Here is a 27854-nt window from a genome sequence, read left to right as displayed (position 1 = left end):
CAGAGTTACTGTGGGGAAAATAGGAGGAGGAAAGAGTTTTAGGTATGTTTGCTGTCTTGAATTATTCAAAATAATACAGGCAGGATAAAAAAATTGTTTCACCATGTTCCATGTGCCTTAAATATAAGCCTGTTTTAATGTCTCTGGGAAACAATAGCTAGAACCTGTCCTGAGAAGGCCAAATATTTCTCTCTCCTCCAGTGAAACAGAATTTTGTTTTATAATGATTCTCAATCAAGTAACACCAAATAAAACAATGATAGTTGCATTGGATCTTCCTGTTTTAAAGAATATGAATGCAATGTATGATGCTTAGGAATGTACTCTTTTAATAATTCTACAAAATGGGAAAATTAACTGTGGCTTTTCCTTGCATTTGAAACCCGGATGCTTTTTAGAAATATGTGGAAGATAAATGAAGTTTATAATTCAGGAGCTGGGGACTAATCAATATTGCACGGAATCTTTTTTGAATGTGAATCAGCAGGTCTTTAATTTTTTTAGTTGGTGCTATTGTTCCAACAGCAAGCTTTACTCCTATTGTCCAGTGTTTGTCCAGCTCACGTTTACCGGACTGTGGGAACGGATTAGGGTTTCATGGTTTCTTCCCCCTTCTTGCATAAATGCTTGATCAAAGACATTCCTTGGATGACAAAACACTGTATACTGTGTCACACAGTCCTGACCAGACTGCATGAACAGTAGCTTAAAAACACATGCCCACATTGTTCTCTAACAAGCTATTTCTTTTTTTCTTTTTTAAAAAAGGACAACAAATTTAGATTTAGGCACACTTAAAAAAATAAAGATTTAATGTGCTATTTTAAATGCATTCATCTATATTTCTCTTATGTCTTCCTCTCAATCTGATTGTTTCTACAAATGCAACTCCACACAGTAAAATCAAAATAGAAATAGTGAATGATTATTAATCTATACAACCATGTAATAAATTTGATAATGCCATTTTTTAAAACCCTGATTTCATTTCAATGATTCTGAAGCAGCTTGCAACAGAATGTAGCATTTAAATGCAAAACATTTACATGTGCCTCATTGGAAAAGGAGTGAAGAAAAATGCTGGATTGGGAAATGGGAATAATGTTAAAATCCCTCTCTGGTATTTTGGTGTTTTCTGATGACCTTCATTGAATGTAATTGTTACTAAAGCACTTTTCTCCCAGTTTTTGGCCCTGTGATTGTTAAGACTTGTTCAGTCATTCAGTTGTTTCCAAAACTTGAGTAGCGTCATTTCACCAGGATTATCAGTCAGTAACTCTTTGAATTATAAGCACATTTGTGTCATTGGTTATAGTACCTATCCATCTTGTTTTCTGTTGGGCACTTTAATCCCCCCCCCCCGGACATTAGTGTCTTCTTTAATGACTATAGTCTTTGCATTAGATGTCCAACATAGATAAAACTTTCTTACTAATAACTGTTGAATTATAACTCATAATTCTTAGACTGACCATTGTTGTGCTGGATGGAAACTTTGAAACTGTAATCCAACCCATTAGGATGGACCTATAAAAATAAAGGCTTGATCTAGAAAGATAGCTTTTTCCTTGGGTGGGCTAGTTGGAATTCCTTGGACAGTTCCTGTGACATGGAATAAATAAGTCTTGTTTGCAGTTTCAAAATATTTTCCTAGTTATAAAAACTGCTAAGGAAAAAAACATAGAAAATGACCCATTCCTAATGATAATTATATGTTAATAGTGCTGTTTTTCTGATAGTATGTGTAATAGCTGATAGTAAATTTGAAATGGCAGTTTCAAGCCTGAATGTGTTCTGACTTTACTAAAAATGTTTTGATGCTGTTCCAATCATTCTCCGTGTTTCAATTCAACTTCCAAATGGGTACCGTATATACTCGAGTATAGGCCGACCCGAATATAAGCCGAGGCACCTAATTTTACCACAAAAAACTGGAAAAGTTATTGACTCGAGTATAAGCCTAGGGTGGGAAATGCAGCAGCTACCGGTAAATTTCAAAAATAAAAATAGATACCAATAATGTTTTTGAATATTTATTTCAAAGAAAAACAGTAAACTAGCGGTGTATTCAATGAAATACTTCACTCACCTCATGATGCTGATGTCCCGCTGTGATGATGATGTCCCGTGCAGCTGCGGGAGCGATGTCCCGCCTCCTATGACACACGGCACAGTGATTCCTATCATTGGATCACTGTACCAGAGGAGGTGGGACATCGCTATGTGGCTGCTTGCCATAACAAGGAGGAGGTGGGACATCGTTGCAGAGCGGCAGGAGGGGGAGGAAGGGGAATCGTAAGACAGCCCTGCATTACATTAGAACGTGAGGAGGGGGGATGGTGCGGTGCGCGCTGCACGGCAAACTGACACAGAGGGAGGGGAAACTCACAGGGGCACTGGGCCATTCACGAGTGTCACCCAGCGGCATGGCCCCGCCCCTTTTTCTCCTCCATTTCGGGCAAATTTTTCACTGACTCGAGTATAAGCCGAGGCGGCTTTTTTCAGCCCAAAAAGTGGGCTGAAAAACTAGGCTTATACTCGAGTATATACAGTATTTTGAAGTTGAAGCTGAGCTACCCAAGCCTGGGATAGATTGTACTCTGCCATTCATGTGTCTTAGGCAGGAAAACCTATACCATTTCAGACAAATGGTGATCCAATCTCTTCTTTAAAAATTCCAGTGTTGGAGCACTTCTGGAGGCAGGTTGTTCCACTATTTTGTCAAGAAATTTCTTAGTTCTAGGTTGCTTTTCTTCTGGATTACTTTCCACCCATTGCTTTTATCTACCCTCATGTGCTTTGGAGAATAACTTGTTTCCATCTTCTTTGTGGCAACCAGAGATATTGCAACACTATGACACCTCAATCCTTATTTTCATTAAACTAGGAATACCCAATTCCAGCAAGTTTTGTGTTTTAGCATCCAGTCCCCTAACCATCTTTGTTGTTCTTCTCTGCACTTTCTACAGCCTCAACATCTTTTTTACATCTTGGCAGCCAAAACTGGATGCAGTATTCCAAGTGTGGCCTTACCAAGGCATTATAGTGATATTAACACTTCACATGATCTTGATTTTATCCGTTTATGTAGCCTAGAACTCTGTAAGCTTTTTTGGTAGCTGCAGTACACTGCTGGCTCATATTCTAAAGCTGTTTATACATCAGACTGACTGAAGATTTGTTTTAAACCAGTTTGTTTATTCACTTGATTGCAGTTGAGTGATAATATGGTTAAAAGCAAAATGGTTTGATTTGCAGATCCAAAAGCTAATGAAGTTTTTGTTGAAGTTGTTTAGTAATATAAATTAGCATGACCATTTATTTCAATGTTCCTGCTTTTATTTGAAACTCTGATTTAAAGATCAAGTTAACTTCTATAACTAATGTCTTCCATTGGTTTAGAACTCCTATCAACCTCTAAACATGTGGACTACATAATTATGAACAAAGTGCACCCTAAATGTTAAAAGGCCCCTGTAGAGAAAACAAAATATACTATTCTTTAAACATGATTTCTAGTGACTCATCATATAAACATATCTTACTAATATGCATCCTAATCTGCTGTCTATTCATAAAAATCCTAATTTACAGTCAACAATTAATTCATTTGAATTTGTTTTATGCTTTGGTCCTTTTGGAATCATAAGTTTTAAAGGAATTTTATGGCTTCTTCATTAAGATGGAAAAAGGACATTCTGCTGTATTCATATTGGATGGCTTCAAAACTATGTTGGCTGTTAGATTTGTCTGCAACTCTTATGTAATAAAATGTTAATTACTGGATCAGAAAGTAGACCAATTATAATCTGTATGGACAGGTAGATCTAGACTTGGATCTCTCAATAGCCTTTCTCCTGGCTGCTCTGCTGTTAAGATCATCTGTCCTTTTTGACCATGGGGCAACAGTACATTTATGGAGATACAGAACCTCATGTGGTTTGTCTCTTCCTCCATTGGGAAGCTGTATAGATTGAATCCAAAAGCACAAATAAAAAGAAAATATGGGTCTGTTCAGAAAGGAATTTTGTTGGAGCACAGGAGAAGAAATAGCATTTTAAGTTCCGTTCCATTACATAGAATCCTATTTTAGTATATTTTTTGCTGTTAGGCATTCTAAGTGACATAGGGAATAGTAACATTATCCAGTAACAACATTGGCTACTATATGAAATTAAAGTTAATTAGTAGGAGCTTTGTACTGGTTGGGAAGCATTGTGCTCCAGTATTCTCAATAGATCTGTATTTAAGTCAACTGTAAATTCTAACTTTTATTCAATATCCCAAATGTCATCCCAAAAGAACACCAGATTGTGCACATTGAATGCTGAACACTAAATATAAATAATAATCTAAGGAACACGGCAAATCATTGACGATTAATACTGAACAACAAAACAGAAAACCAGCAGTGGGTTTTATGAATTTATTTCTAGTCTTTTAGGGGAGGTCTTTCTCATTTGCTGGAAACTTACGTTACAGGTCTGTTGGTGACTGTGCATTTCAGACCAATGGTGACAATAAGTACAATATACATATATAGATATATATATATAAAAAGTACAATTCTGAATTGCTTGGCTTTCTATAGATTGTTATATCAATGTGACAAATAAAGCATCTCTGTTGGCACGTGAACCTGCTTGTCAGCATTTGGCCTTTTAGTACGTACAATACTTTAAAAATCTGCAGTACACGCTGCCACTTCTCAGTGAAACACGTCATAAAACTTAACAACCATTAACTCATCAATTTTCTTGGTTGGTTCAGAGACACAGAGATGCCACAAACAGAAGTGTCTATGAGGTAAGCAGTAAGAAATGTTCCTGAAATGTGGACCGAATCTATCCAGTCCTCCTGGGTCCTGCGACTGCTAGTAGCATTACACGGCTGTTGTCTTTAGGTAGGATCTTAACTGCAATTGCCCTCAAAATGAAGTTCTAATTCTGTTTTGGTTTAGCAGCATACAGGCAACTAGATTATTCTTCACCGTACAACTTGGTTAGCTGGCTTACTTGAGATTTAGAGGTGTCGCTTTCTGTTTTTGTTTTAAATTAGCATTATGCTATAATTAACATCAACAAAAAAACCCTAATATATCATAACAGATTAAACACACAAAATACTTAATTCCAGAAGATAACCTATCATACCGCATGATGAATTCTCTCTGGTGGAAAACATCAAAAGGCATATACGAGTTATATTATAATGCACCTTTCATATAGCAAATGTGGCTAATAACACAGCTTAAAACTACTATGATAATAAACCCCAGATCAGAAAAAGAATCCACTTTATAAAAACGCATTAACAAAAGAACCTGACATTACTCAATCTTCTGAAATGTTTTCTGTTTTAAAATAAGCACAAATTAGTTGCAAATCGCCGAGACCCATTCAGAATAATGTCCAATGCATTTCTGTTTGCAGTAAAACTATGAGGCATTGTGAACAAACATTAAAACCTGATCTGAACACGGTTAACTGAAGTATGAGGTATTGTGAAACAGGAACCTTTTTTGGAATAGAGCAGTAATCACATTAAGTAAAATTGATCACATAAAAAAAATCTACCAAAAAAATGATGTCAATAATATAATTTTCTATGAGAAAATTTAAAACCTATAACATGGCAGTATAATGACATTGTATAAACAAAAAATGACCACAAAATAGCAGCAAAACACAATGACAAAGATACAGAAAAGCAATGTTAATTTTTTTTCAGAAATTCATGCTGGGAATTTATCCATAGCAGCTCAACAGAATATGTGGGAGCGTCTGCTCCTTTTTTTCTCCTTTTAAAAACTTTTCTTTTTTTTTCCTTTTTTCTTTTTTTTACAATCAACACCTTAGCGGCAGTTTCTCACATACATTTTGCCATCACATTCTCCTCAAGCATCAACTTCAACAGCTATGTCCACGTCCCTTCAGCTACCTTCTACAATAATAGATACATAGCCAAGATGTGCAAATTTTCTATTTGTAGCTAAATTTAAAAAAAGGAAGGGGAAATACACTGGATTAAGATCTTTTTTTTTCAAGTACACCAATTGTACAGTTTTAACTATGGTCCTTTTTCGTGGTTAATGCTATTTTGAAAGTATCTAGGCCAAATGTGTAACTATCTCAAAATGTCTTAAATCCTCAGGAATATGAACTTAACTATAATATTGAGGGTAAAAAGAATTTTTTTTTATTTTGTTAGAATCAAGGGGGCGATTTATTTTACAAATTATACTGGCCTTTCTGAACATCCTCTGCAATAAATATTCTTTTTAGCCTCAACTATAAATTATACATTTTAGTGTTTAAAAGCCTTCAGTTGTACAACATCTAGAGACCACTCTCAAAATATGCGTTCTATAGGTAAACCTTTTAGGCCCCTAAATTTATATTAACAAAATGAATTGGCACAAAAAAATCATCTAAATATCTTTTCTATCAAAAAGGTTAGGAAGATATCCTGGCAATTTTGTGAATGCAATTTCTCTGACTGGAATACAACTTTCAGGTGAAAAAAAAAAGACCAAAAAACACACCTTTCCTCAACACCATAGTTAAATGCACTTGCTTTGCAATTCCAAGTTTGCACACAAGCACTTTATATATATATATATATTTATATATATATTTATATATATAATTTCCAAACCATTCCATTTGAAGAAAAAATTCCCACACACAAAAAATGGAAGTATTTCCTATACCTAATGAACTGAAAGTGCTTTGAAATGGAATGGTTTTACAACTTTTTTTTAAAGAGATAAGCTGTGGATTCAACCTGGACATAAGTAGGCTGTGTATCTTTTGGGTTAAAACTAGTATGTTTTATGTATACACAGGTAACTATAAAAAATAGGAAGGTTACAAAAATATATTATGTCACTATTGCAATTTCTCTTTATTGTTGGAACATATGTTAATGCCTTTCTCTGGCCATGCTAAGGTGGAACTCTAGAAGGCTTATGCACAGGCAATCCACAGGCAGAGAAGATTAACATATAATAATGATGTATGCTAACATATACTAATGTAAAGATTACATTAACCATTTATAAGGTGAAGAGGCTAAACCTAAGAGAATAAAATAAACATTTGCAGATGACTTATAAAGTGACTAAATGCATAAGCAAGCAAGATAGAGAAAAGCCTAGAACTGCATTAAAGCTATGCTTTTTAAAAGGGAAAACGCACATACAAACCCAAAACACATAAAATCTATCTAAAAACACCCTCTTCTACTTTAAAAATGGTTGGCTTTTTAATATGCAAGAAAGAAATCTAATACTCCCCTGGAGACGTGTGTTGCTTGTAATGCCTAGTCTGTAACATATATGCATGCATACATACACATATGTATGCAGCACAAGTTCCTAGAGAGATCATGCAGATACTACTTTATTTTTCTTTTTTTAAGACAGTTGGGGAATTAGGGAGGGTGGGTTGCCTGCTAAACTGATAAAGGGAAGGAAGGAATAGCAAAGAAAAAAGAATGAATGACATTTTCCCTTCTGGTATAAAAAGTTCTGGAGAAAAGGTTTTCTGGGGAGATCTTGATACCAATTCCTTCTCAGATGCCCTTTTGTCATTTGCTAAAACAGCCAAGTAAATCCAATCACTGAAGTCCTCCTTAAATATTCACATCTCTAACATCAGTGGGTGTGCAGGAAAGATCAGCTTCCTCTTCAACAGTCTTTGTTTCTGAAGATACGTTGTGTTGTTGTGCCTGGCGAAGACTAGATTCAAGGAGAGATTCAATCTGTTCTTGGCAGGCTCGTAAACAATCCTGTAGATGTTTAAAAGAAAGGGGCAGGGGAAGACAATAAAATTTTCTTTAGAAATACGGGTAATTATCATATTCTTCCAAACAAAGGATTAAATATCTACACGAGATTTTTCTTTGATCTCTTCTGTTAATGAGGAAAGTGGAATTCATTCCATTGGCAAATCTCATTCTGGCATGATCAAATGACCCCCATTCTCCTAACAAAAAAGGTGAATTTCACTGGAGACAGTTTTCAATAGTTTTTGATACTACCTTTCTTCAAAAATTTTGGACCTATTGGTTGAAGATGGCATGTAAAAATACATGCAAAGTATCCTGTATGTCAGTCAGTCCATCCATCCATGATATTTGATCATAGGAAGAGTTTGGCCATATATATGATTTGGAGACATGGATTCAAGACCAAAGAAATTAAGAAGTTAAGAAATCTATTTAATCAGCAGACCTTGCAAGCAACTCTAGCAGTTGCTTGCCACCATTCTAAAGAAAGGAACAATGCTTGCCTTCATTGCAAAATGGTTACTTCCTATCTTTGAAAAAGAGCTATATCAGTAGTGTTTTTTTTCTAGTATAAATAAAAAATAATAGAGAGCAGCATGGACTGGTGTCATGCTTCTAGAAGATTGTTCTTAAAAAACAAAAAAGGTGGAGGTTGGGATGGGCGCAGGAGGAACCAATGTAAAATACCGAGATAATTACCTTTATGGATCTAAGCCATTCTATCTCACATAAAAATATAAAAAGTATTTTAAATCAAACATATCAATAACATAATTTCAAAAGAAGAAAAAGGATTTTTCCTGCAATTGATAAGAGTCAGAAGCTTTCAGAAATTTATTCCTAATCATACTCTAGCCTCCTGCAGATCCAAATTGATTCTGCTGCTTGTTTAATAGAGCAAAACTATAAGCAATAAGAAAATTATTCCAAGTGTGAGTGAATAAAAAATTGGAATCAAAATTAACAGGACAATAGCTATTGTGAAGATACCAGCAGGTAGAGGTAGTCCTTGACTTACAACCAATCACTTGGTGACTGTTCAATCAGTTACAATCAACTTCCACAAAGCTGCCTACAACTTGTTTTTGAAGTTATGACAGCTACACCACCTTTTGTTCACATGAATGGATTTTGGTACTTGGCAACCAGCTTATCTTTGCAGCCATTTGCAGCATCCTGCATTCATGTGACTGTGATTTGCGACCTTCTTTTGGCATTTTCTGCATTTAGTTCCAGTTTCCAACCAAAAATAAAGTTCATTTGGACAACAGCGGCTAGGTATGTTTCTGTATGTTAGAAATTAAATGGCACATTTACTTTTTTAATGATTGTTGCTCCACAATTAATTTTCAACTGTAGGAAAACGATAAAGAGTCCAAGAACCTGAAAGTTCAAAACTATCAGATCAAGCTATTACGCAAATATAGGCATTAATAACAGAGTGCCAAGTTGTAATTTTATTCTAAAAATAAGTTTTTCAATTCTGAAGATACTGTCTGGTGCCCTACTGCATTTTATACATGTACTATAGGCAGTCCTCATTTAGTGACTGCTTTTTAGTGACCACAATTACATCAGTGATATAAAGTAATTTTGCAACCAATCTTCACATCTACAACATTCACATGTGTGTAAAGCAAAGGAAAATTGAAGTAAGATTATAAGCAGCCGTAGTTTCACTTAGCAAACATTTTGCTTAACAATCAAGTTGCCATGTGACTATAGTTGCTGAATAACGACTACTTGCATTATGACTTCAAAGCTATCTCTTGATCTAATATATTTTAGATAGATTACAATGTCTGATATCCCCCCCAATGGGGAAGAATTATGACTATTGAAGATCATGGATGCTAAAGACCTGGGGAACCAAACCGAGATTCAGTAACACCAATGGGCCTATAGAAAATCTCCACTGAGATCTGATACTCAACATTTTTAAAAAATCATTAAAAACAGCCTCTAGGCTTCAAATGCCTGAATGTCTAGAAAACAGATGAAACATAAAAATAAATAATAGAGAAGCAGTAGCAAGTTATTCTGTCACCTTGGGCAGTAAACCCACTCCGGCAGCCATTTGGTGAGGTTGCCTACAACCTACCCTCAAGATTTCAAATGGATTTATATAACAAGATGACCAGGGATACCCATTACAGAAAAATGAAATTGGAGGTAATCAGGCGGGTTTCTCTAAGGTTTATTAAGGTTCCTGAAAATCTTGAAAGGACAAAACAAACAAGACCACCAAGTGTCTTCCTCAAAGAACCATCTATGTATTTCACGGTATACCTATGACTATCATTAAGTGCTGTACCTTATAATTAGTAATGAATGTATCTTTTCTTTTATGTACACTAAGAGCATATGCACCAAAGAAAATTCCTTGTGTGTCCAATCACACTTGGTCAATAAAGAATTCTATTCTATAAATGATGGCATAAGTTGATTCCTTGTTTCTATAGCAGTTCTGAAATTTCTCTGATAAGAAATATGCATTATCAATTAGAAATTAAACATAGCCACCAACAGGTATACTCATGTGCTGGTGTAACACCTTTCTCAGTTACAACCACTGATAATAGTTACCTTAAAATGCACAAAATAAACAATCTCACAATAGTTTGCTCAACTTCCCTAGCTCCCTGTTTACTCCTGTCTCTAACAAACATTGTCTCAACATGTTTAACACTGTGCATTAAGAACTTTGAAGTTTTCTTTTGGGATTGCCTTTTCTGATTTAACCTATGACATGCACTAGCCCTTGTGGCGAACCCAGTCTTCCATGATAAATTGCCGTCAAAAGTGTTAGGATGTGCATGACTGAAAATGAATGTTGCTTTCCTGAGATGGTGACCTGCCTGCTGTTTTCTTTCTTTTCTGTTTCAGTTCTGCCTTCCGAGGCTTCTTGGGTGATCTACCAGCTTTTCACTGATTCTACTGCCACAAGAACTTTCTCTACCACATAGCATTGGGATAAAATAAGATTAAAAATCCAAGCTTACAATTCCCTGCAAGGCTCTTCTGAGAGAGAGGGAGGTTAATCCTACCTCTAAGCAGATCAGACCATCAGTTACAGCTCACTGAAAACAAATAACCCTTGACCTTTACTGATTTAAACTCTAGTGTAATATTTCCTCTTGACGGAGACTATTTTAACCAGGAAAAAGAAACATCCCATATCTTTAAGTCATTATGTAATACATTATTTCTCTGCTCTTGGCTTTTCCCAATAAAGACATGAAGATGGGATGTCCATTATATGAAATAACACTTTTGATCATACATATCCTCCTTTAAATACCCATAGATTTCATCTCCAAAGAAAGTGTAAAGGGAAGACTTCCACCATATTTTTCTTCTCCCTTCCCACATTTTTTTTCGCTTTCACAAAGTCTGGGAAAGTTCCGAAGTTGTCTCAACCGTAACTATACGCCATATTCAGCAATTCAATTGGGGGGAAAACAGGATACATATTTTTCTCATGGTTCTATTCCTGACTAATCAAGTGTGAAATGTTATCTTCCTAAGTTCTCTGCTGGAATTCAGTAGACTGTCTAAGATGAATATATATCCATATGATTGACAATGAAGAAAAACTTCCCAAACCTAAAGACCAGCTGCCAACTATAAGTAAAATACTAGGGTGTCCAAGGCCTATTGTGTTTAACAGTTCAATACATTATCAAGAAGTAAACTGTCTCTTTTTGGTTCTGCTCTTAGTAGTCAAACTGAAATTCATTTCTATCCCATTGCACTTCAGGAAGCACTCCTACCTGTCCTTTAGCTAGGAAAGAAAAAAAATAGCAGTCTATAGAGGTGGCCCTCATTTAATAACCCCTGTCAGGACCATCTGAACCTGCAAAGGAGTGGGGGAGATGAACAAGGAATTTTCTGGCTGTTGCAATGCCATGATTACAACCTAGGTGCTCAGCATCCATCTCATGATTATGATGTCACAGCTTCCTACAGTGATATGATTGCCATTTGTGAGGTTCCATGCCAACTTCCCACAAGCAGTCTATGGGAAGCTGGGAAGAAGTTGAAAATTGCAACTACGTGAGGTATAACTAAGTGTGGGTCTCACTTAAAACAGTAACTGGGGACAGCTGTTGCTAAGCGATTCAGTGACCACAGTTTATAACCATTTTGTTTAGCTACAGAAATTCTGGTCCCAATCACCATTTTAAAACAAGGACTACCTGTGATGTAGATAAATTCCAATCTTTATTTGGAGTTTAAGATGGGGATGAGAGAAAGATCATTGATTTAAACTCTGTTCCTTTTACTTATGGCTTAAATCTGGATTTAGCCCAATAAGGAATCTTGGAAGTAGCAAGTTAACACTGCAACTTATTTTCTCCCAAGCCATCATAAAGTAAAACATAAGATGCCCTCTGATTTTTTCTACATATCAGAAAACATGGAGGACAAGGGTGGTAGAGGGCCATATCTGGCATATAGTACTCTAAATGTTTTGTGTAATGCACACATCTGGAAAAGATATTTGGTATCTGGGAAAATAAAAGCAGGTGACAGAATACAAATTATTGGGTGGCAGTGGCAACTTCAAAAGCCATGTTTATGGAATCCTCTTTATATATTATGGTATATTAGGTTGAACCAGAGCTATATTAAGGCAATAATAGAATAACCAATATAATAACCACTGCGCCACCACAAACACCATGGTGACACAGTGGCTAGAATGCAGTATTGCAGGCTAATTCTGCTGACTGCCAGTTACCAGCAATTCAGCAGTTCAGTTCTCACCAACTGAAAGTTGATTTAGCCTTCCATCCTTCTGAGGTCAGTAAAATGAGGACCCAGATTGTTGGGAAAAATGCTGACTCTGTAAACCACTTAGAGGAGGCTGTAAAGCACTACGGAGCAGTATATAAGTGCAAAATTGTTAATTTCTGCTTCTGCTAATGAAAAAAGCAATATATGAGAGTATACTATTCTAACTGAAAACAGTTTTTTGAAAGATCATATTTTAATGAATTTCTAACTATTAAATATTTTACCTGTTAAATTGTATAAATGCTGTAGTGCAACAATAATTCACTAGGCTTTGGGAACGTAATTTATTAGAGGGCTCTTCTATTGCTGTACTGCGTTATCAGTTCTGTGTACTGATTATTTTTACATTATTTTATTATATGTCTGTGTTATCAATTAGTTTTGTTTTTAATTTGTCTTAAGCTGCCCAAAGTCTCAAGAAATCCAGTAAAATAACTATAAAATAGACTTCAACTTTACTCTCCACTCTCCTTCATGACCATGATATCTCATAAAGAACGAGGATGGGGCAGAGAAAGAGTGGCTGTACTTTCATGCTTCTTCCTCCATACTTGGCATGAAAGGAGAGATTTCAAGCAGCAATATCATACAGTAACTTAAAACATTTGTTGGTTTAAAGCTTTTTTAAGCCAGTCCTGAGTTGGCATCAAATTAGTTTGCTACTAATTTCATCTTTTTAAAAGATGAACATGCAGCTTTAACATTTATTGTCTATTTGGAATACAAACAAATTGTTCTATGGTTTGAGGAGGGTTGACAAACTCCAATTTATTAATAAACAACACAGAAACCTGATCAAACTGACTTTTACCTGACATTTATTTGAAGGTGTGAAAATGGTCGAATGATGAGGTGAGAAGCCAAATTGATGGGAGACAGTTCAAGAGATCTTACTATGGTTATCAGACTTCTAATTACCTCAGATAAAAGCAAAATGGAGGAATTGGAGTCCTAACAATATAAATATGAACCATAAAGGAATTCCAATCAGATGTTATTACATAGTGCATTTTTTTGTAATTAAAAGGAAATGTTTAATTACAAAACCCTCAAATCCTTAGCCATTTATCCTAGATAATAGCTGGAAATACATTTCAAATTGTTCAAATGGAATTACTTGAGGAATGCAGCATATTATACATTCTGAAGTTCTTACTCACATTTTTATGGCAAAGCTATATGATAATTGTATTATACTGGTTAAAGACCAAAATAAAGATTGCCTGAAGGTTATGCCAGAAATGAATACCCCTCCCCCACACACATACATATATGTTTTAGAGACTATATTTACTCATATTCTACCATTCCTAATTCATCCTATAGGAATCACAACAAAATCACCAAGAAACAAATGAGACCATCCTGTCATTGTTTTTTGTAAAAAGGAAAAAAAAAATAGAGAATTACAGTGAATACAAGAAGTGATGTGGATCACAGATCCTTTAAAGTCCTGCCACATAACTTCTAAATTATCATGAGCTGGATCCAAAAATGTCTGAACGTTGAGAAAACTACTGTTGCTTTTTATAAATGCTTGGGGTCTAGATTAGCAGATTTGCAAGGCATTGTGATAACTGAAGAGATTGTGGGACTGGAAATCTAACACATCTGGGTACACCAGGCTGTTTGAAGGCAGTTCTCATGTGCCTGCGCAAGAGTTTAGTTAAGTAAAACAGAACTGTATTTAGTTTTTCTCTTTTTATAAGAATCATATGGCATCCTAGCCTAAAATCAAAACAGCTCTTCTGTGAGTAGTACACCTTTCCAGGTGAAGTGGAAAAACCTTCCTCAGGACGAATGAAATCCAGAGACTGAGGCCCTTTGTTCTCAGCGATAAAGCTCCTCTTTGACAAGGTAGCTTTGCCCTTCATCATGCCATATGGAAAGGCAATGTTACACCTGGTCAGAAACATAGCATGCGACAGGGTCTAACCCAAACTTAGGAATCAAGCATGCTTAAATATGATTTTCTTTTGAATTCAAGATAAGAGGCTGAAAGCACAGATGGAATTTGGAGAACATGCATCAGGGCAAAATGGCTTCTACTGAAGACATGGCTGTTCACAAAATGGCTGCCACATGGTAGGCACGGCCAAGCCCAAAACAGTAACCGTTCAGAAAGTGAATAAGACCCCTGCAAGATGCTCTCTACCATCCCACTGACACTTTGTAACATCATCATCATTAACTCCACAGCACTTCACAATAAGCTAGCTTCTCATTATATTTTACTAGAAAAACATTTTTAAAAAGTCACCTTGGCAAAGGATTTTAGCAGGCATTATTTCAGACTCCAGGAGTAACATTGGTCCCCCACAGGTACCATGTTGCCTACCGTGCTATTACCAATATATTAAAGCCATTTCTGCTAATTTTCCAGGAAAGGAAAGAACTAAACTAAACTGCTTATGAGTTGCTAGAACAATTCTTCTCTCTTATCTCAACATTTCAGGCAACCTAAGATTTCCACAGCAAATTCACAGTTGAAAATGAATATTTTTTAAGATATGTCTTTCTTAAAAAAAAACAAAAAAAACCCACAATTCCGTTAAAATATATGAAATTTGAAAATAGCTGATGAAGTTGCAGATGAAGATCTCTATACACTAAGCCAGTGTTTCTCAACCTTGGCAACTTGAAGATGTCTGGACTTCAAGTCCCAGAATTCCTCAGCCAGCATTCGCTGGCTGGGGAATTCTGGGACTTGAAGTCCAGACATCTTCAAGTTGCCAAGGTTGAGAAACACTGCACTAAGCACTATCTCTGCACATCATCAAAAATAACTACTTAATTCACTAGTCCTGCAAAGACTTTGATAAAAGGAACTGAATTCATCAATTTTGGCAAAATTGCATCCTAACATTTTGAAGCCATGTAGGCTTTTAGACAGAACGTTCTTAGCAGGGCTGCCATAATCCAGTGTGGAAACTGTGCAATGCATAAGAGTGCCACTTGCAAAAGGGGAGAGGGCAGGAGAGAGAAGCATTATCAATAACAGGCTTACTAATCCTGAACATGTACAATTGACCACCAAGGCAGAACCTATACCGTGGCATAAATACATTTAATACTTTTTAAATATTTAAAAAATCAATTAGAGTGGTCCTAAGTGGAATTCTGCATAATGTGCCTTGTATGTTAGCATTTAACCTGATTCTTAGAACTATTATCTATACGTGTACTATAGTAGCACTAAAACATATTTTTTCCATGCTTGATTATTTTTCATTCTTGTAATGGAGACTATGAAGGACAGCCTTCAAATTATGAATATATCAAAACAAGGCGACTATTAAAGCTTGGTCGCTCTGAAGGATCATAAACATATGACCCCAAAATATATTGCCTAGCTCTCAGTGGAATGAAATTTCTATTAAACTAAACACATCTTTATGAAACCTATTTGGTCCCAATTGGAAAGCATGTTGAAGGCCTACATGGTAGCAGAAGCTTGTCCCAAAAATGGCATTTTGAATTGTCCACGCTGCTTGCCCCAGGCAAACTCTATTTACCACTCTGTTGCTGCACAATGAATTCAGGAGAGTTGCAGTTCCTGTTTTTTTACACTAAAATGCTCATAATCCTGATAAAAATTTGCCCCCAATCCATGTCAAAAAATTAAGGGTATGTGTGCGTGAAAGAGAATTGTTTGAGAAATACTGTAATAAACAAAACTGGCCATTAAAATGCCTCAATATATTATTCCTTGTGAGCCCTTAATATGTTTAGAAGGGTCTGTGATTGTTCTCTAGCCACAATTCTCAGGGAAAGACCCCGAGAGGAGGTTGGGGGAAATACAATGGGCACCTCAGAACCTGCTCAGAGTAGGAAGATCCTTGAAAAGAGAGAGGTAAAGGTTTCTTAGTTGGCCTCCTCTCCACACAACGCCATTACTAGCTGTCCTATGAGAAGGATCTTCAAATTTTGGTCTTCAATAATATATATTGCATTTTTATTTAAAATGCTCTTATTGACACTTTGGGGCAACCACTATCCAAACTAGCTGTATAGTAGCAATATTTTAAGGATTTAGGATGGTTTTAGCTTTGTGCTCAAGATTTGAATGCAAAACCATAAGGCTGGTTTTATTTGACACGTTGTTGGCATTTGGAGACCTCACAAGAACTTATTTCAAGCATCTATTTACTGGGTTTTCACATTATTCCAAAACAAAGCTAAACTCTGTCATAAGTTCACACACCATTATAGCATGGATCATTGACTTTAGGTCTCCCCTTGTAGGCGCCTTTCCTGCCCATTCATTCATGAAAGGTTTATTGCTCACCAGTTACTGATGAGCATCTCCAGGAAGCTTTGGGGTGGGGGAAGCAGGAAAAGAACCATCCAGGTTTTCACAAAATTATGGGACATATAGTTTTGGGCATTTTTATGGAGGAAGGATGAGGAAGAACTAATTCAGCATTATTTTCTGTAGTTTTAAGTAGTAAACCAATTAGATAATTAGAATGCTCTTAGGATGGCGGTCTTCTCCCTTTTAACCATTTAGCAGTAGACAATCTTCACCGTAATTACATAGAATTAAAAATACTATTAAATTTGCTCATTGCAATAACTACGTTCCTCCTATTTTAAGTGCTACTTTCTTCTGCAGTGCAATTACCTTTAAACCAAACCAATGTAGCCTTGAGTTAAGAGTTCCTTTTCCTCTTTCTTGGTTTAGTTTAGACTAATGGTGTTTTTCTCGCTTAAGTTTAGACTAGTGGTGATTTTTAGACCACACCATACGGTAATACATCTGGTTATTAATGTATTTGGAAAACACAGAAGATAAGGCGACTTGCTGTGAATCATTCTCCTTGACTGCTTTTTTTTTCATTTCTGTATTTACAATGGAATTTTAAAAAAAAATCATTTTAAAACTGTTTGTCTCCTGGAGTCAACTGCTAAGATGAGCAGCCATACAAACTGAATGAATGAATAAATAGATGAGTGAATGATAAAAGAAATAAAGCAGCCTTTCAGCCTTTTAGGGACTGGAATTCACAAATAGAACCAACACCATGTGGAGGTACACAGTTATCAATTTAAATACAAATCAGAATTCAGTGACAGCAAAATAGATTCACTTGAGGATTAAGAATCACTTACCGGATCACATTTGATAACTTTTGATAGGAAAGGTGTGAGGCATTGATAAGAGAGAAAAGAATTAGTGTTTCCAAGGTGAAGACCTTGCACAGCTGCTACCACACTACCGGCTGCAATCATGGAAGGTGGGTTTGAAATAAATTTAACATCTGTTGGAAAAACAAAAAGAAAGACATTACCATATAAACCATTGTGTATAAGGTAATACTGAAACGGTAGGCATTTTAAAGGTGTAGCCTGTGATAAAACACAGAAGAACAAATTCCAATATTCACAGGCATTTATGCATATTGTCATTCCTAGAACACTTTCCTGGATTATTTCTGGTCTCCTATAAACATTCCCAAGTAAATCAACCAACAGTTAAGGGAAACTTACATTAATTGTGTCTACCAATGACAAAGCACTTGGTACCTATGTTAGGACTAACAGATTTTTTAACAAAAAATAGTACACTGGATGGCAGTAAATAAACTGTTGCTGCCACCCAGTGGTTGTGTGGAATTCTGCAGCCTGTATTTGAGAGTCTCCAACAAGATAGAATGGGGATTGTGGTTAGGCCTTATTGCACCAAACCTGAATGGTGGGTTGAAACTTGAATTAAAATGTTTTTTATTGAAAACCCGCCCTCCTCTGACAATTGAGTATCATTTATCTTTTGATGATAGGTTTTTGCTGGTGAAACCAGGAGTGTGCAGATCGTAATGTTGTCCCACACTATTTCTAAATGTTCTCCCATTTTCTAATTAAGCATACTATTCTTTCTGAGTCCTATGCAACATATCATCTTCCAGACCAATTATATATTTACTCAGAATAAAAGAACTTGATAAAATTTATTCTTGCAGTCCAACATATCCTGTTGTACGTGATGAGGTATCCTCATCACATAATCTTAGTCACCTCTTAGAAAAAGGCAGACGCACCCCATCAAATTACAATACCCTCCAATCTGTAAGTAAATATATGTTTAAACATTCCCTTTTGCAAAGGCTTTGTTTCATGCTTTTCTCTTATCAGCCACTGCCTGCTAGCATTGGCAATAGGAATGGTGTAGCTAAGTGAAGGGGGTCCCACAAATTGGCAGATAATCAGTTACATTCTGATGTGACACCCTGCTGACAAGAACCTGGGCCAATTTCCAAGCTGCATTGCTGTAGGTCTTGGTATAAAACCACTCCTCTGATTGATTGGCCTGTAACTGCCATCAAAAATGTTATTCCTTCTTACAACAACAAAAGTAATCATTTGCACTTTTAGGCTAAAATTCCTTCCAAGGAGGAGGATTCGATTCACACATCTGACCAGGGCTAAGAAGTGGAACAAGCTTTAATATCTAATTAATATATGCTATCCTATCAGCATCAGCTTAAGAAATATTCTTAGCAGCCTGCATCTGGACAGTTCCTTAATTATTTCAATGCAATTCTATGCTGCTGAGAATCCTCCAAATGATATGAAGAGCTGTGTTTGGAAGTTTTGATATATACCCTTTTTATGACTTTTGAAATAGCAAGTCACTTAAAAGAGTCATGAAGCATTTTATCACATTGCGTCACAATAATTATTTTTCTTTTCAATAGACGGATCCAAAATGGCAAATCTACAATGAGACTTCTTCCAACATTCCCCCTCCAATTTACCTATTAATTAGGTAAACTGAAGATTTTCCATTTCATTCATTCACATATATGTTTGTGTGTGAGAGAGAGAGGGAGGGAGAGAGTGGGAGGGAGGAAGGACCAAAGTCACCCAGCCTGGCTTTCAGATCTATTCCATTAATGGTAGGAATTAATTTTATGCCACTCAACAAAAGCAACAATTCCAAGTTAACATTTTGACAGGGACAATCTGTAATTAATATTGGTCCTTTACCTGAAGAGCGAAGGGAATTCATAATGCAGTAATATTTACAAGCGTAACATGTAATTGCACATCCTGAAGGTGTCAAATTACATGCTAAATTTATTTATTTAATCAATTTGTTTGCCTGCCCAATTTACAACTCTTACTCTGGGTAATTAATATCAGTTCAAATTCAAGCAAACAAAAAATGACCAAAACAAAATAGACAAAATACATTGGAGGCCAACAATATTTTCTGAACCTTTGCAAAACAAGGTTCATTTAAGATCCTGGTCCTAGGAAAAGAGCCATTTATTCCCCAGGGGTGGGACCATTCAAATTGTGTATGGGGAGGAGAAGTTGATGCTGTCCCACAGGATAGGTCCACCACCAGAGGTGGCCCATCCAGTAGGTCCCATCAGATGACACTGTTTCATAGGGGGATCAAAAGGACACCTATTCATCCTGATAGATCTGCATAGGACACGCAGACATAATCAGATGGGTGGCTCCAAAAATAACATGGCTCTATGCCTTGATGGGTGATTTTTGTAGTAACCAACATCTTGAATCGAATCTGGAAGCCTGTTGGAGGCCAATGCAGCTCACAAGGTAGTGATAGTGACATGGCATCACGTCTAAGAACGTTAAATGTGGCCTTCTGAACCAGTTGTGGCTTCCAACACAGCAGCTATAAGGTATGAAAAGATTCCTTCAGGCAATTTTTCCACTCTGATGTTTTACAAGTCCCAGAACTCACATACAGGCAATATACATAGCCAATATATAATATCTGTTAAACACTGTTTAATGTTCGAGGTTCTTATTTTGGAGAGATCTGAACTGTTGCTAGTGTGCATTGTGTAGACTTTTCAAGAGTTTAAGTTCCAATTTTATTTATTACAAGCATTTGAACAATGGCTGCTTATTGAAGGGGTTCCACCACAAAAGCGCGTAGGACAAAATCGCGCTCGACAAAAGCGCGCTGTGACGTCATCACAGCGCGACGAAAAAGATCGAAAAAATGTAAAAATAAAGCTAAAACCTTCCCCTAACCCCCCCAAACCTAACCCTAAACCTAACCCTAAACCTAACTCTTAACCTAACCCTAAACCTAACCCTAAACCTAACCGTTAAAGTAACGAAAAACGGAACGGTAACCCTTATCCTAACCCTAACGCTAACGCTAACGCTCTAAAGCTAACCCTAACCCTTACCCTTACCCTAACCCTAACCCTAACCCTTACCTTTATGTGAATCGGCTTGCTTTAATTTAATTTTTATTAATTTTTATTTGAATTTTTCGATCTTTTTCGTCGCGCTGTGATGACGTCAAAGGCGCGATTTTGTCGATCGCGCTTTTGTCGTCCGCGCTTTTGACGGGTCACGATTGAAGGAATTACCAAAGGCATTTTAGTCATCAAACATCATTTCCCCATTTATGAAGGATTGTTAATAGTATTTTTTTCCTTTTGAATAAAAAAAAAGTCAAATCTATCATAGATCATATTAAGATGATCCACAGGGACATTTGGGAATCCATAAAAAAAAACCACCTCCCTTTCAAGATGGCAATAACCGAGAACATGAATTCCTGGTCCCACTCTTTCTTTCTGAGATGGGAAAAGTGTTAATGAAGTTTAAATGACCAGTTTGTGTCTGTCCCCATAACCACCCCATGTTCCCATAACAAGCCGCATGGACAGACTTTTTTTGTTGCGACCCAACAAGGAATTATTTGTGGCAGAGACCACTAATTTCAGCATATTAATCAGGGGGCCCCTCTTGGCTGTAATTGGATGCCCGCAAGTGAAGAGCGTGGCATCATTGTCAGCCTTCATCGCCTCATCTTGCACTATTGAACGCTCCAGAACAAGGGGGCTTCGGTGAGATGAATTAGACCTGACATAGCTACAATAGGGAAGAGGCCCCCTCAATTGAAGCACACATCCCCAGCAGCCTATCTGAGACTTCATCCAAAAAGAATAAACAACTTCAGTGTGGTTAAAAAAAAAAAAAAGGAGGGGTGGCGGAGGGAGAAGAATGCCAGCCACCCTGAAGGGAAGACAAAGCAGGCATCTAGGCACTGTGGCGCTTTAAAAAAAAATTCCTAACAAGGCAAGTCACCCTCTTTTCCTTTTTCAATGGAGCAGCAATTCCATCTGTCTGGAGAGCCGGGGGCTATGAATGAAAATCTTTTCATTGAGCCAAATCAAAACTCTGAACATAAATCACCGGCTGCAAGATTCAACAAGTTCCAACTGGTCGCATACCTTGAGACTTCAAATTTTTAAAAGCCTTGAGAATGGAGCAACTAGGGCAAGCAAGGTTTCAAAAGAGAATGACTTTTAAGGAGGGGGGGGATCAATAATAGCAATAGTAATAATTAAAAGTAATGATCTTGATTATGCCTAGGCAACCAGATGAACACAATGAAAAACACCCATGCCTGATATTTATTCCTATTAATCATTTGGCTTTCATGGGCAAGAGCTTCTCCTTAGCAGTGGCCTCAGCATCACTTTTACTCTATTATATTCCTGTTCTGATTTGCAAGTCTTCATTCGTTTTAAGTGAAACAACTCACGACTCCCCCGTCCCTCCTTGCTTTTTGCAACCCAGTCCTCCTATGAGCAGAAAATATTATCTTTGGTAAAAACATATAACTAAACAAAACACTGCAAAACAATCCATTTGGGCCAGGGACACAACGGAAAGAGACTAAATTCTTTTCATCATTTTTTACTGTTAGAAAAATCTTCTCTGTATCTGACACAAAGGCACACTCGCCCTAATCTTCCATCTCTTTTTCTCTTCCTCCTACATCCATTTCGTGTAAGCCATTTTCTTCCAATATTAAACTTGAGAGATATTGCGTTGATCTTTCTCCGGGGAGGGGGGGGGCTCTCTACCTTACATATCTTTGCTTTAAAGAATCACTAGTCGGGCAAATAGGTAATTCCTACAATAAACTTTGAGTGAAACTTCCATTAGTTGCAGATGAAAAAGAGTTTGTAATTCATCCAGATAAAAACTCGGCAAAAGAGCAACAGGGACATAGAAAGTCCTCAGTGTGCAACAGAAAGACAAACATCCACATCTCAGTCTAGGCATCCCCAATTAATCTAATGACTGCTAAGGATAAATTTGCTAAGATAAAACCCTATTAACTAATGTTGACTTAGGCAAAATTCACAGCGACTTCCTTGGGGTTGGGGGCTCCCTTGTTGACCTCCACACTTCCTTTAAGCTTGTGTAAAACGTTTCTAGACAAGGTTTGCATTCATCAATTCATTTTCCGGTTCTATGTATGGCCATTTAGAACAATGTTTAAGATAGGCCTCAAGACCTGCCTTCTAAAGAGAAACATAACAACGCTGACAGCAGATCAAAGTACTTGGCCCTTTGCAAGCCTCCAACCTTTGAACTATTCTTGTTTTCATCATTGTGGGACTCTTTCTGCCAGCGCCACAATCCAGGTTAAACATCCCCATACCCTAAAGAAAAGGCTGGGCAGGCATTTGAAAGAAAGAGTCTATTAAACGAACACCGTAGTGGCAAAGGAGGCTGATTGGGAAAAAACCAAAACCTTTTACTTTAAAAAAAAATGATTGTATTTGTTAGAACTATTCTAAAATGTTCTAAGGATTTGAGGAACTTGGCAAAGAACCTATTTTCCAGAAAATCCTAAACTGCCGTCTCTCTTTGGTAGCTAGGCTTAGAAGAAAGGTAAGCTTGAAAAATACCTAATATTTACATATTTTCTGTGGCCAGCTTTCCAAACCAGACTGCAGTGGAGAAACCATTTAAAACGGCAAACGTTTTTTTGATGATTTGCTATTTTTCTTGGATCTTTCCACCAATTCCATTTCAGGTGTGACATCATAAACACTTCTGAGTGTTACCTCTGGCACCAACTTGACCCTTGGAATTTATATGCCTTTCAGGGTTTTCAATCTTAAGATAAATCCTTGTTTTCTTGTGCCCATCTGGGATTAGATGAGTCATATACATACAAATCAATCTAAGCGATCCTGGTATGCGTGACTTAAAAACATTCAACTGGATCCTCTAGGTATGTTGTAACTGCAGCCCCCTGGGATCTAGAAGATCCCAATTCAGTTTGGCATAGGTTGTACGATACCCTTGCTAATCAACCTTGCAAACCTTTGAAAGAACATGTGTCCATATTGTCTTGCTCTTCCTAATTACTCTGCTTTGGCATTTTCTCCTCTCTGGCCTATCCCTCCTTTTATTTTTATTATTTATTTAAAAAAAGCAACAGCTAGTCCACCTGGACAACGGGAATGCAGGGCTGCATTTCTGATCCCATGCTCCTGCTTGTTTGAATGGGTGTGGCAGCAGCAATCAAGGAAATGAAACAACAGCAGGCAAAGTTTGGAGGAGTTTGAGAATGCAAGCATGCGCAGACACACAGATTGCCCTTGAAACCCAACACCAGGCCTCTCTGTGAAATCCTGGAGCTTAGTCAGTGTCTCTAGCTCCTCCTGAGGCTTTAAGTGCACATGGCTGCAGCCAAGCACGTGGTCACAGACTCAACCCTTAGCCAGGACCCTTTTACAGTACCCTCTTCTTGTTTCTCCTGGAAAGGAGAAACAGAGTTATAAAGAATTGTTGGAAAAGACACAGTCTGGCAAAAAACAAGAATGAAATCAGAGGTTCCAGGGAAAACCTGACATATGTTTGTAACTCTGAATTCATATTAAACAGCTTTCAAGTCCTAAGAGCCTAATGGCCTTGCAGCCATTTACCCATTCCTGCTAGCTGGGCTGGCAATGTCCTACTCTGACACTACAGATCTCAAAAGCACCAATTTCAGCCTTGAAGCCATCCAGAAATGCCACTTGCAGAGGCCAACTCACCTTTAGCAAAGTAATCCAGGTTCTGGGAGCAAGCTCATGTTCTTTGCAAGCATTAGCTTTGCTGAGCTACTGCCACCCATTTTAATAGTGTGCCCCTGTAAGAATTCTGGACAGTGGAAAAGGGAAGCGGGTGCATTTGCTGGGGCACATAGAAACATAACACGCCTTCGGAGAGTGCAAGGCTCATACCTGTTGCACAGAGAGCCACAAAAGTCTGGGCGTGTTTACGGATGATCTGCTTGCTGTCCTCAGCCACAGGCATTTTATTTAGAAAATGTTCAATAAAATCATGAGGAGTTGTGGCAGCCAGATTCCATTTCAGCTTATTCACCAGAAGCAGTTCCATTTGCTGGATTGGGATGAACAGAGGAGAAGAAGGGACAAGAAAAAAAAAATGTGGTTATGAAGTTCTCTGTTTATAAATAGTTAGGCACATAAGTTGTTTTGTGGTCTTCTCACCCTGTTCTACATCACTTGTTTAGGCCTTCTGCTTTGTCTAATAGAAATTGAATCCTTGCCAAATTTAGCAGCAACCATTGTGCTACTGGAGAAGAACATAAATAGGCAAGGTGGGTGCCTTTCCAGATGAAAATTACATAATTCTGTTCCCTTCCCCCACCATTTCCAGGCACTATCATCACCCAGCTGTTTTGAACTAATGTGCATTAACTAGGCAAATTGTTCAAATTAACACAAGAGGGCGCTAGCCACTCATTTTATCCCCCTATCTGTTACTGTATTTTTCCTAGAGTGAATAAGGATTTAACATATTAGGACATTTTCATTCAATTAATCTACTGCACCATGTGGGCTGCAGCTGCCCAGGGGTTGACAAATATCCCAAGACTAAATGCATCTACTGGCTTCCACTTCCCCCCAAAAAATGCCTGGTTCAGTGGTTGATTCTGATTTTGATGCACATTTACTTGAGAATAAACATGGTTGAATTCAATGGGACATGTCTTTCTATAGTATGGTTAAAACATTGCAATTCTGCTTCCATTCAAAAATAGGGAAAAGACTGTTATATATTCTATTTTATCGGGAAGTCTAATAGCTTGCATATTTAAAATCTAAAATAATTTTATGGGAAAACCACATCATCTTAAACAAAAAGTATTATCTGGGAGAATGGAATTAGTTTTTTTAAAGAAATTAGTTCCTTCCTATAATTTGTTACTTCCCTAATGCAATAGAAAACAGGAAATTACCAGTAATTCATTAGGTCTAATGGAGTTATCAGTGTAAATACACAGTTTTTCTGCTGTTAGAGGAATAGTTTCCTTCATTTTTGAAGCCACGAACATACAAGTAGCTCCGAGTAGTTGCAAGCGGCTTTTCTTGATGGGTTCAAAAGAGAGGTATCGGTCCAAATAATTCATTGCCAATGGGAAAACTTCTTCTTCACATTTCTGTTCCTCACAAACCTGTAAGGAAGGGGGAAAATGGGGGAAAAAAGAGAGACATGCTAGAAAGCTTTTACTCCCTGAATTAAGCTAGTCTCTTCTCTTTCTGATAACAAATATATTTTGGGGAGCAGGAAGCAAAAGAAAAGAAAATAATCCACAAATAATTCAGCATTCTTTATTTAGTTATTTTTTTTAAAAAAACGATGAAATCTGTAATGTGTAGAAGTGAAAGAGAAAGTCGCAAGAGAAGAAAATGTGCTTTTCTGAAATGCGGTCGGGCATTTGGACGAAAAGACCAAAATAGGTGTGTGAAACCCCAAGATTTAACAACAGGGAACCTCAAGAAAGCAATCTGGGCTTCAAAATGTTGGGGGGCATATGCCTTGGTGCCCCCTATTGGTTCCATTTGGCTTGAGTGTGGCTGATTCCCCCCCCTTTCCTCGAGACACAAAGGTGGCGTCGAGAGGCAGCTGCAAGCTTTTTCCCCAGACGTCATCTTTTCAAAAAATATTTAAAAATATTTAAAAAATCAGCAGAGACCCGCAAATTGGCTGAAAACAACCACGGGGGGATCCTTTACTGATCCCCGTTGTGATAGAAAAGGGGGGGCTTCCAAAAAGGCCTCCCCGAAGTCAAACTCCAAGACCCCCCATTCCTCTTCCCTCCCTTCCTAGAGAAGCAACGTGCGACATTTGCTTGCAGCCAGGGTTTCAAAAATTAATTAAAAATAGATCGCAAGCACCCAGAGCTTCGGGAAAGGGCTGAAAATATAGCCCAGTCCGTCCTGATTCTGGTAGGACCCCTTTGAAAGATGTTTCAAGGGGAAACACGAAACCCACACTACTTTTTGCCGGGCGACCTTGCCGACAAGTTTCTGTAGCAAAAGCATGTCTTCCAAAGGGGGGGGGGGAGGGAAAGGAAGAGACTAAAACCACCCTGTGCTCTGAACAAAGGAAAGTTTCAACCAGCAACTCCCCGAGATTTGCAAGCCAAGATCTTGATCCCTCAGCCCGGTGGTCCCGCGGGGACCCCACTTTTCTACGACGAGCTTTTCCCCTTTCTAATTATTAATAAACACTTGGCCTTTGCAATAAAAGAACAAAGATGGCGCATAATACTGGCACCAGGAGCACTTGCATACGTGTCCACGGATATTAATTTAAAATAAAATCCCCATCAAATGCATGGCCAGCTTGAAGGGCCACCGGAGAAACCGGGGGCGACATTCTGGGTTCGCAGGCTCTAACTATACCGCCTTGGGAATCCATAGACCTACAAGAGGGGTGTGTGCGTTGGGGGAGGGCGACTTCGGAAACTTCCAAAACTTACTCGGGCACCCCTGCTTCTGCCCGGATTCCTGTTCCAGGGGTCCCCAAAGGTCTGGATCGGGCTGACAGGGCGCGCGATCGGCATTCCGCGATCTCTCGCCCGAATCCATGCAGCTCAAGAAGGACAAGCCCGAGCGCGCTGGGTGGGGGCGACGGAGACCTCTCGGCAAGATGTTTTAGGGTGCAGGAAACGGGACTCGGGGTTAAAAGAGAAGGAAGGAAGGACGCCTAAAGAAGCAAAGGATCGCTTTATTTCTAAAAAGCCCGAAAACTTTTGCGAAGCGCGTTTTACCTCCAACATCCAAGTGGCCACTATTTTCCTCATATATGGTAAGATCTCCTTTTGCACGCACTTGAAGTAGGAGACGGAGGGCGAACAAGTCTCCTCCGCTTTCAGCATAGTCTGCAAGACCCTGTCATTGAGGAGGTTGGCATCTTGGTAGGCTCTCCGGATGGTCTCGACTTCACAGCAGAGCAGCTGATGTTCCATGTCTTCTGCCGCCGCCGCTGCCGCAACGCCGCCGCCGCCGCCGTTCTTCTTCCTCTTCCTCTTCTTCTGCGGACTCCAAGGGCTGAGTCAGTATGTTCTGGCGCTCCCCCTGAGTCCCTCAGATGCTGCTCTCTGCTGTGGCTGCTGCTGCTGCCGTTGCTGCCGCTGCTGCTACTGCTACAGCCCTCTGGAGGCT

The 27854-nt window shown here is 38.0% G+C and overlaps 2 protein-coding genes across 4 annotated transcripts in view; one reads left to right on the top strand and one right to left on the bottom strand.

The window, feature by feature from the left end:
- The window catches only part of LTO1 (LTO1 maturation factor of ABCE1), a 24932-nt gene extending 11963 nt beyond the window's left edge, over positions 1-12969 (top strand). For all 3 annotated transcript variants that reach the window (XM_087719171.1, XM_014063625.2, XM_014063626.2), the window contains one exon: positions 10678-12969. In XM_087719171.1, coding sequence (XP_087575297.1) covers positions 10678-10704 — 27 coding nt within the window. In that variant the 3' untranslated portion in view covers positions 10705-12969. The remainder of the gene's footprint in view (positions 1-10677) is intronic.
- Positions 4413-27854, bottom strand: CCND1 (cyclin D1). The gene is made up of 5 exons (XM_014063624.2): positions 27461-27854; positions 25643-25858; positions 24621-24780; positions 17704-17852; positions 4413-7791 (listed from the first exon to the last, which is right to left on the bottom strand). Exons 1-5 carry the CDS (start codon positions 27656-27658, stop codon positions 7636-7638), a joined length of 879 nt encoding a protein of 292 aa, XP_013919099.1. The 5' UTR covers positions 27659-27854; the 3' UTR covers positions 4413-7635.

This window comes from Thamnophis sirtalis, unplaced genomic scaffold (genome assembly GCF_051295495.1).
Source record: "Thamnophis sirtalis isolate CommonGarterSnake01/CBP01778 unplaced genomic scaffold, rThaSir2_p1.2 scaffold_1, whole genome shotgun sequence".
NCBI lineage: Eukaryota > Metazoa > Chordata > Lepidosauria > Squamata > Natricidae > Thamnophis > Thamnophis sirtalis.
This window is presented reverse-complemented; position numbering and strand designations above follow the sequence as displayed.

Bases quoted from the DNA above. Each gene is read 5' to 3' on its own strand.
- CCND1 (XM_014063624.2), bottom strand. From the start codon at position 27,658: ATGGAACATCAGCTGCTCTGCTGTGAAGTCGAGACCATCCGGAGAGCC. The intron at 24,781-25,642 runs GTAATTTCCTGT...ATCCCAATCCAG, and splicing joins TTAGACCTAATGAATTACTG to CAAATGGAACTGCTTCTGGT. The intron at 17,853-24,620 runs GTATGAGCCTTG...TTTTTCCAACAG, and splicing joins TGTGGCTCTCTGTGCAACAG to ATGTTAAATTTATTTCAAAC.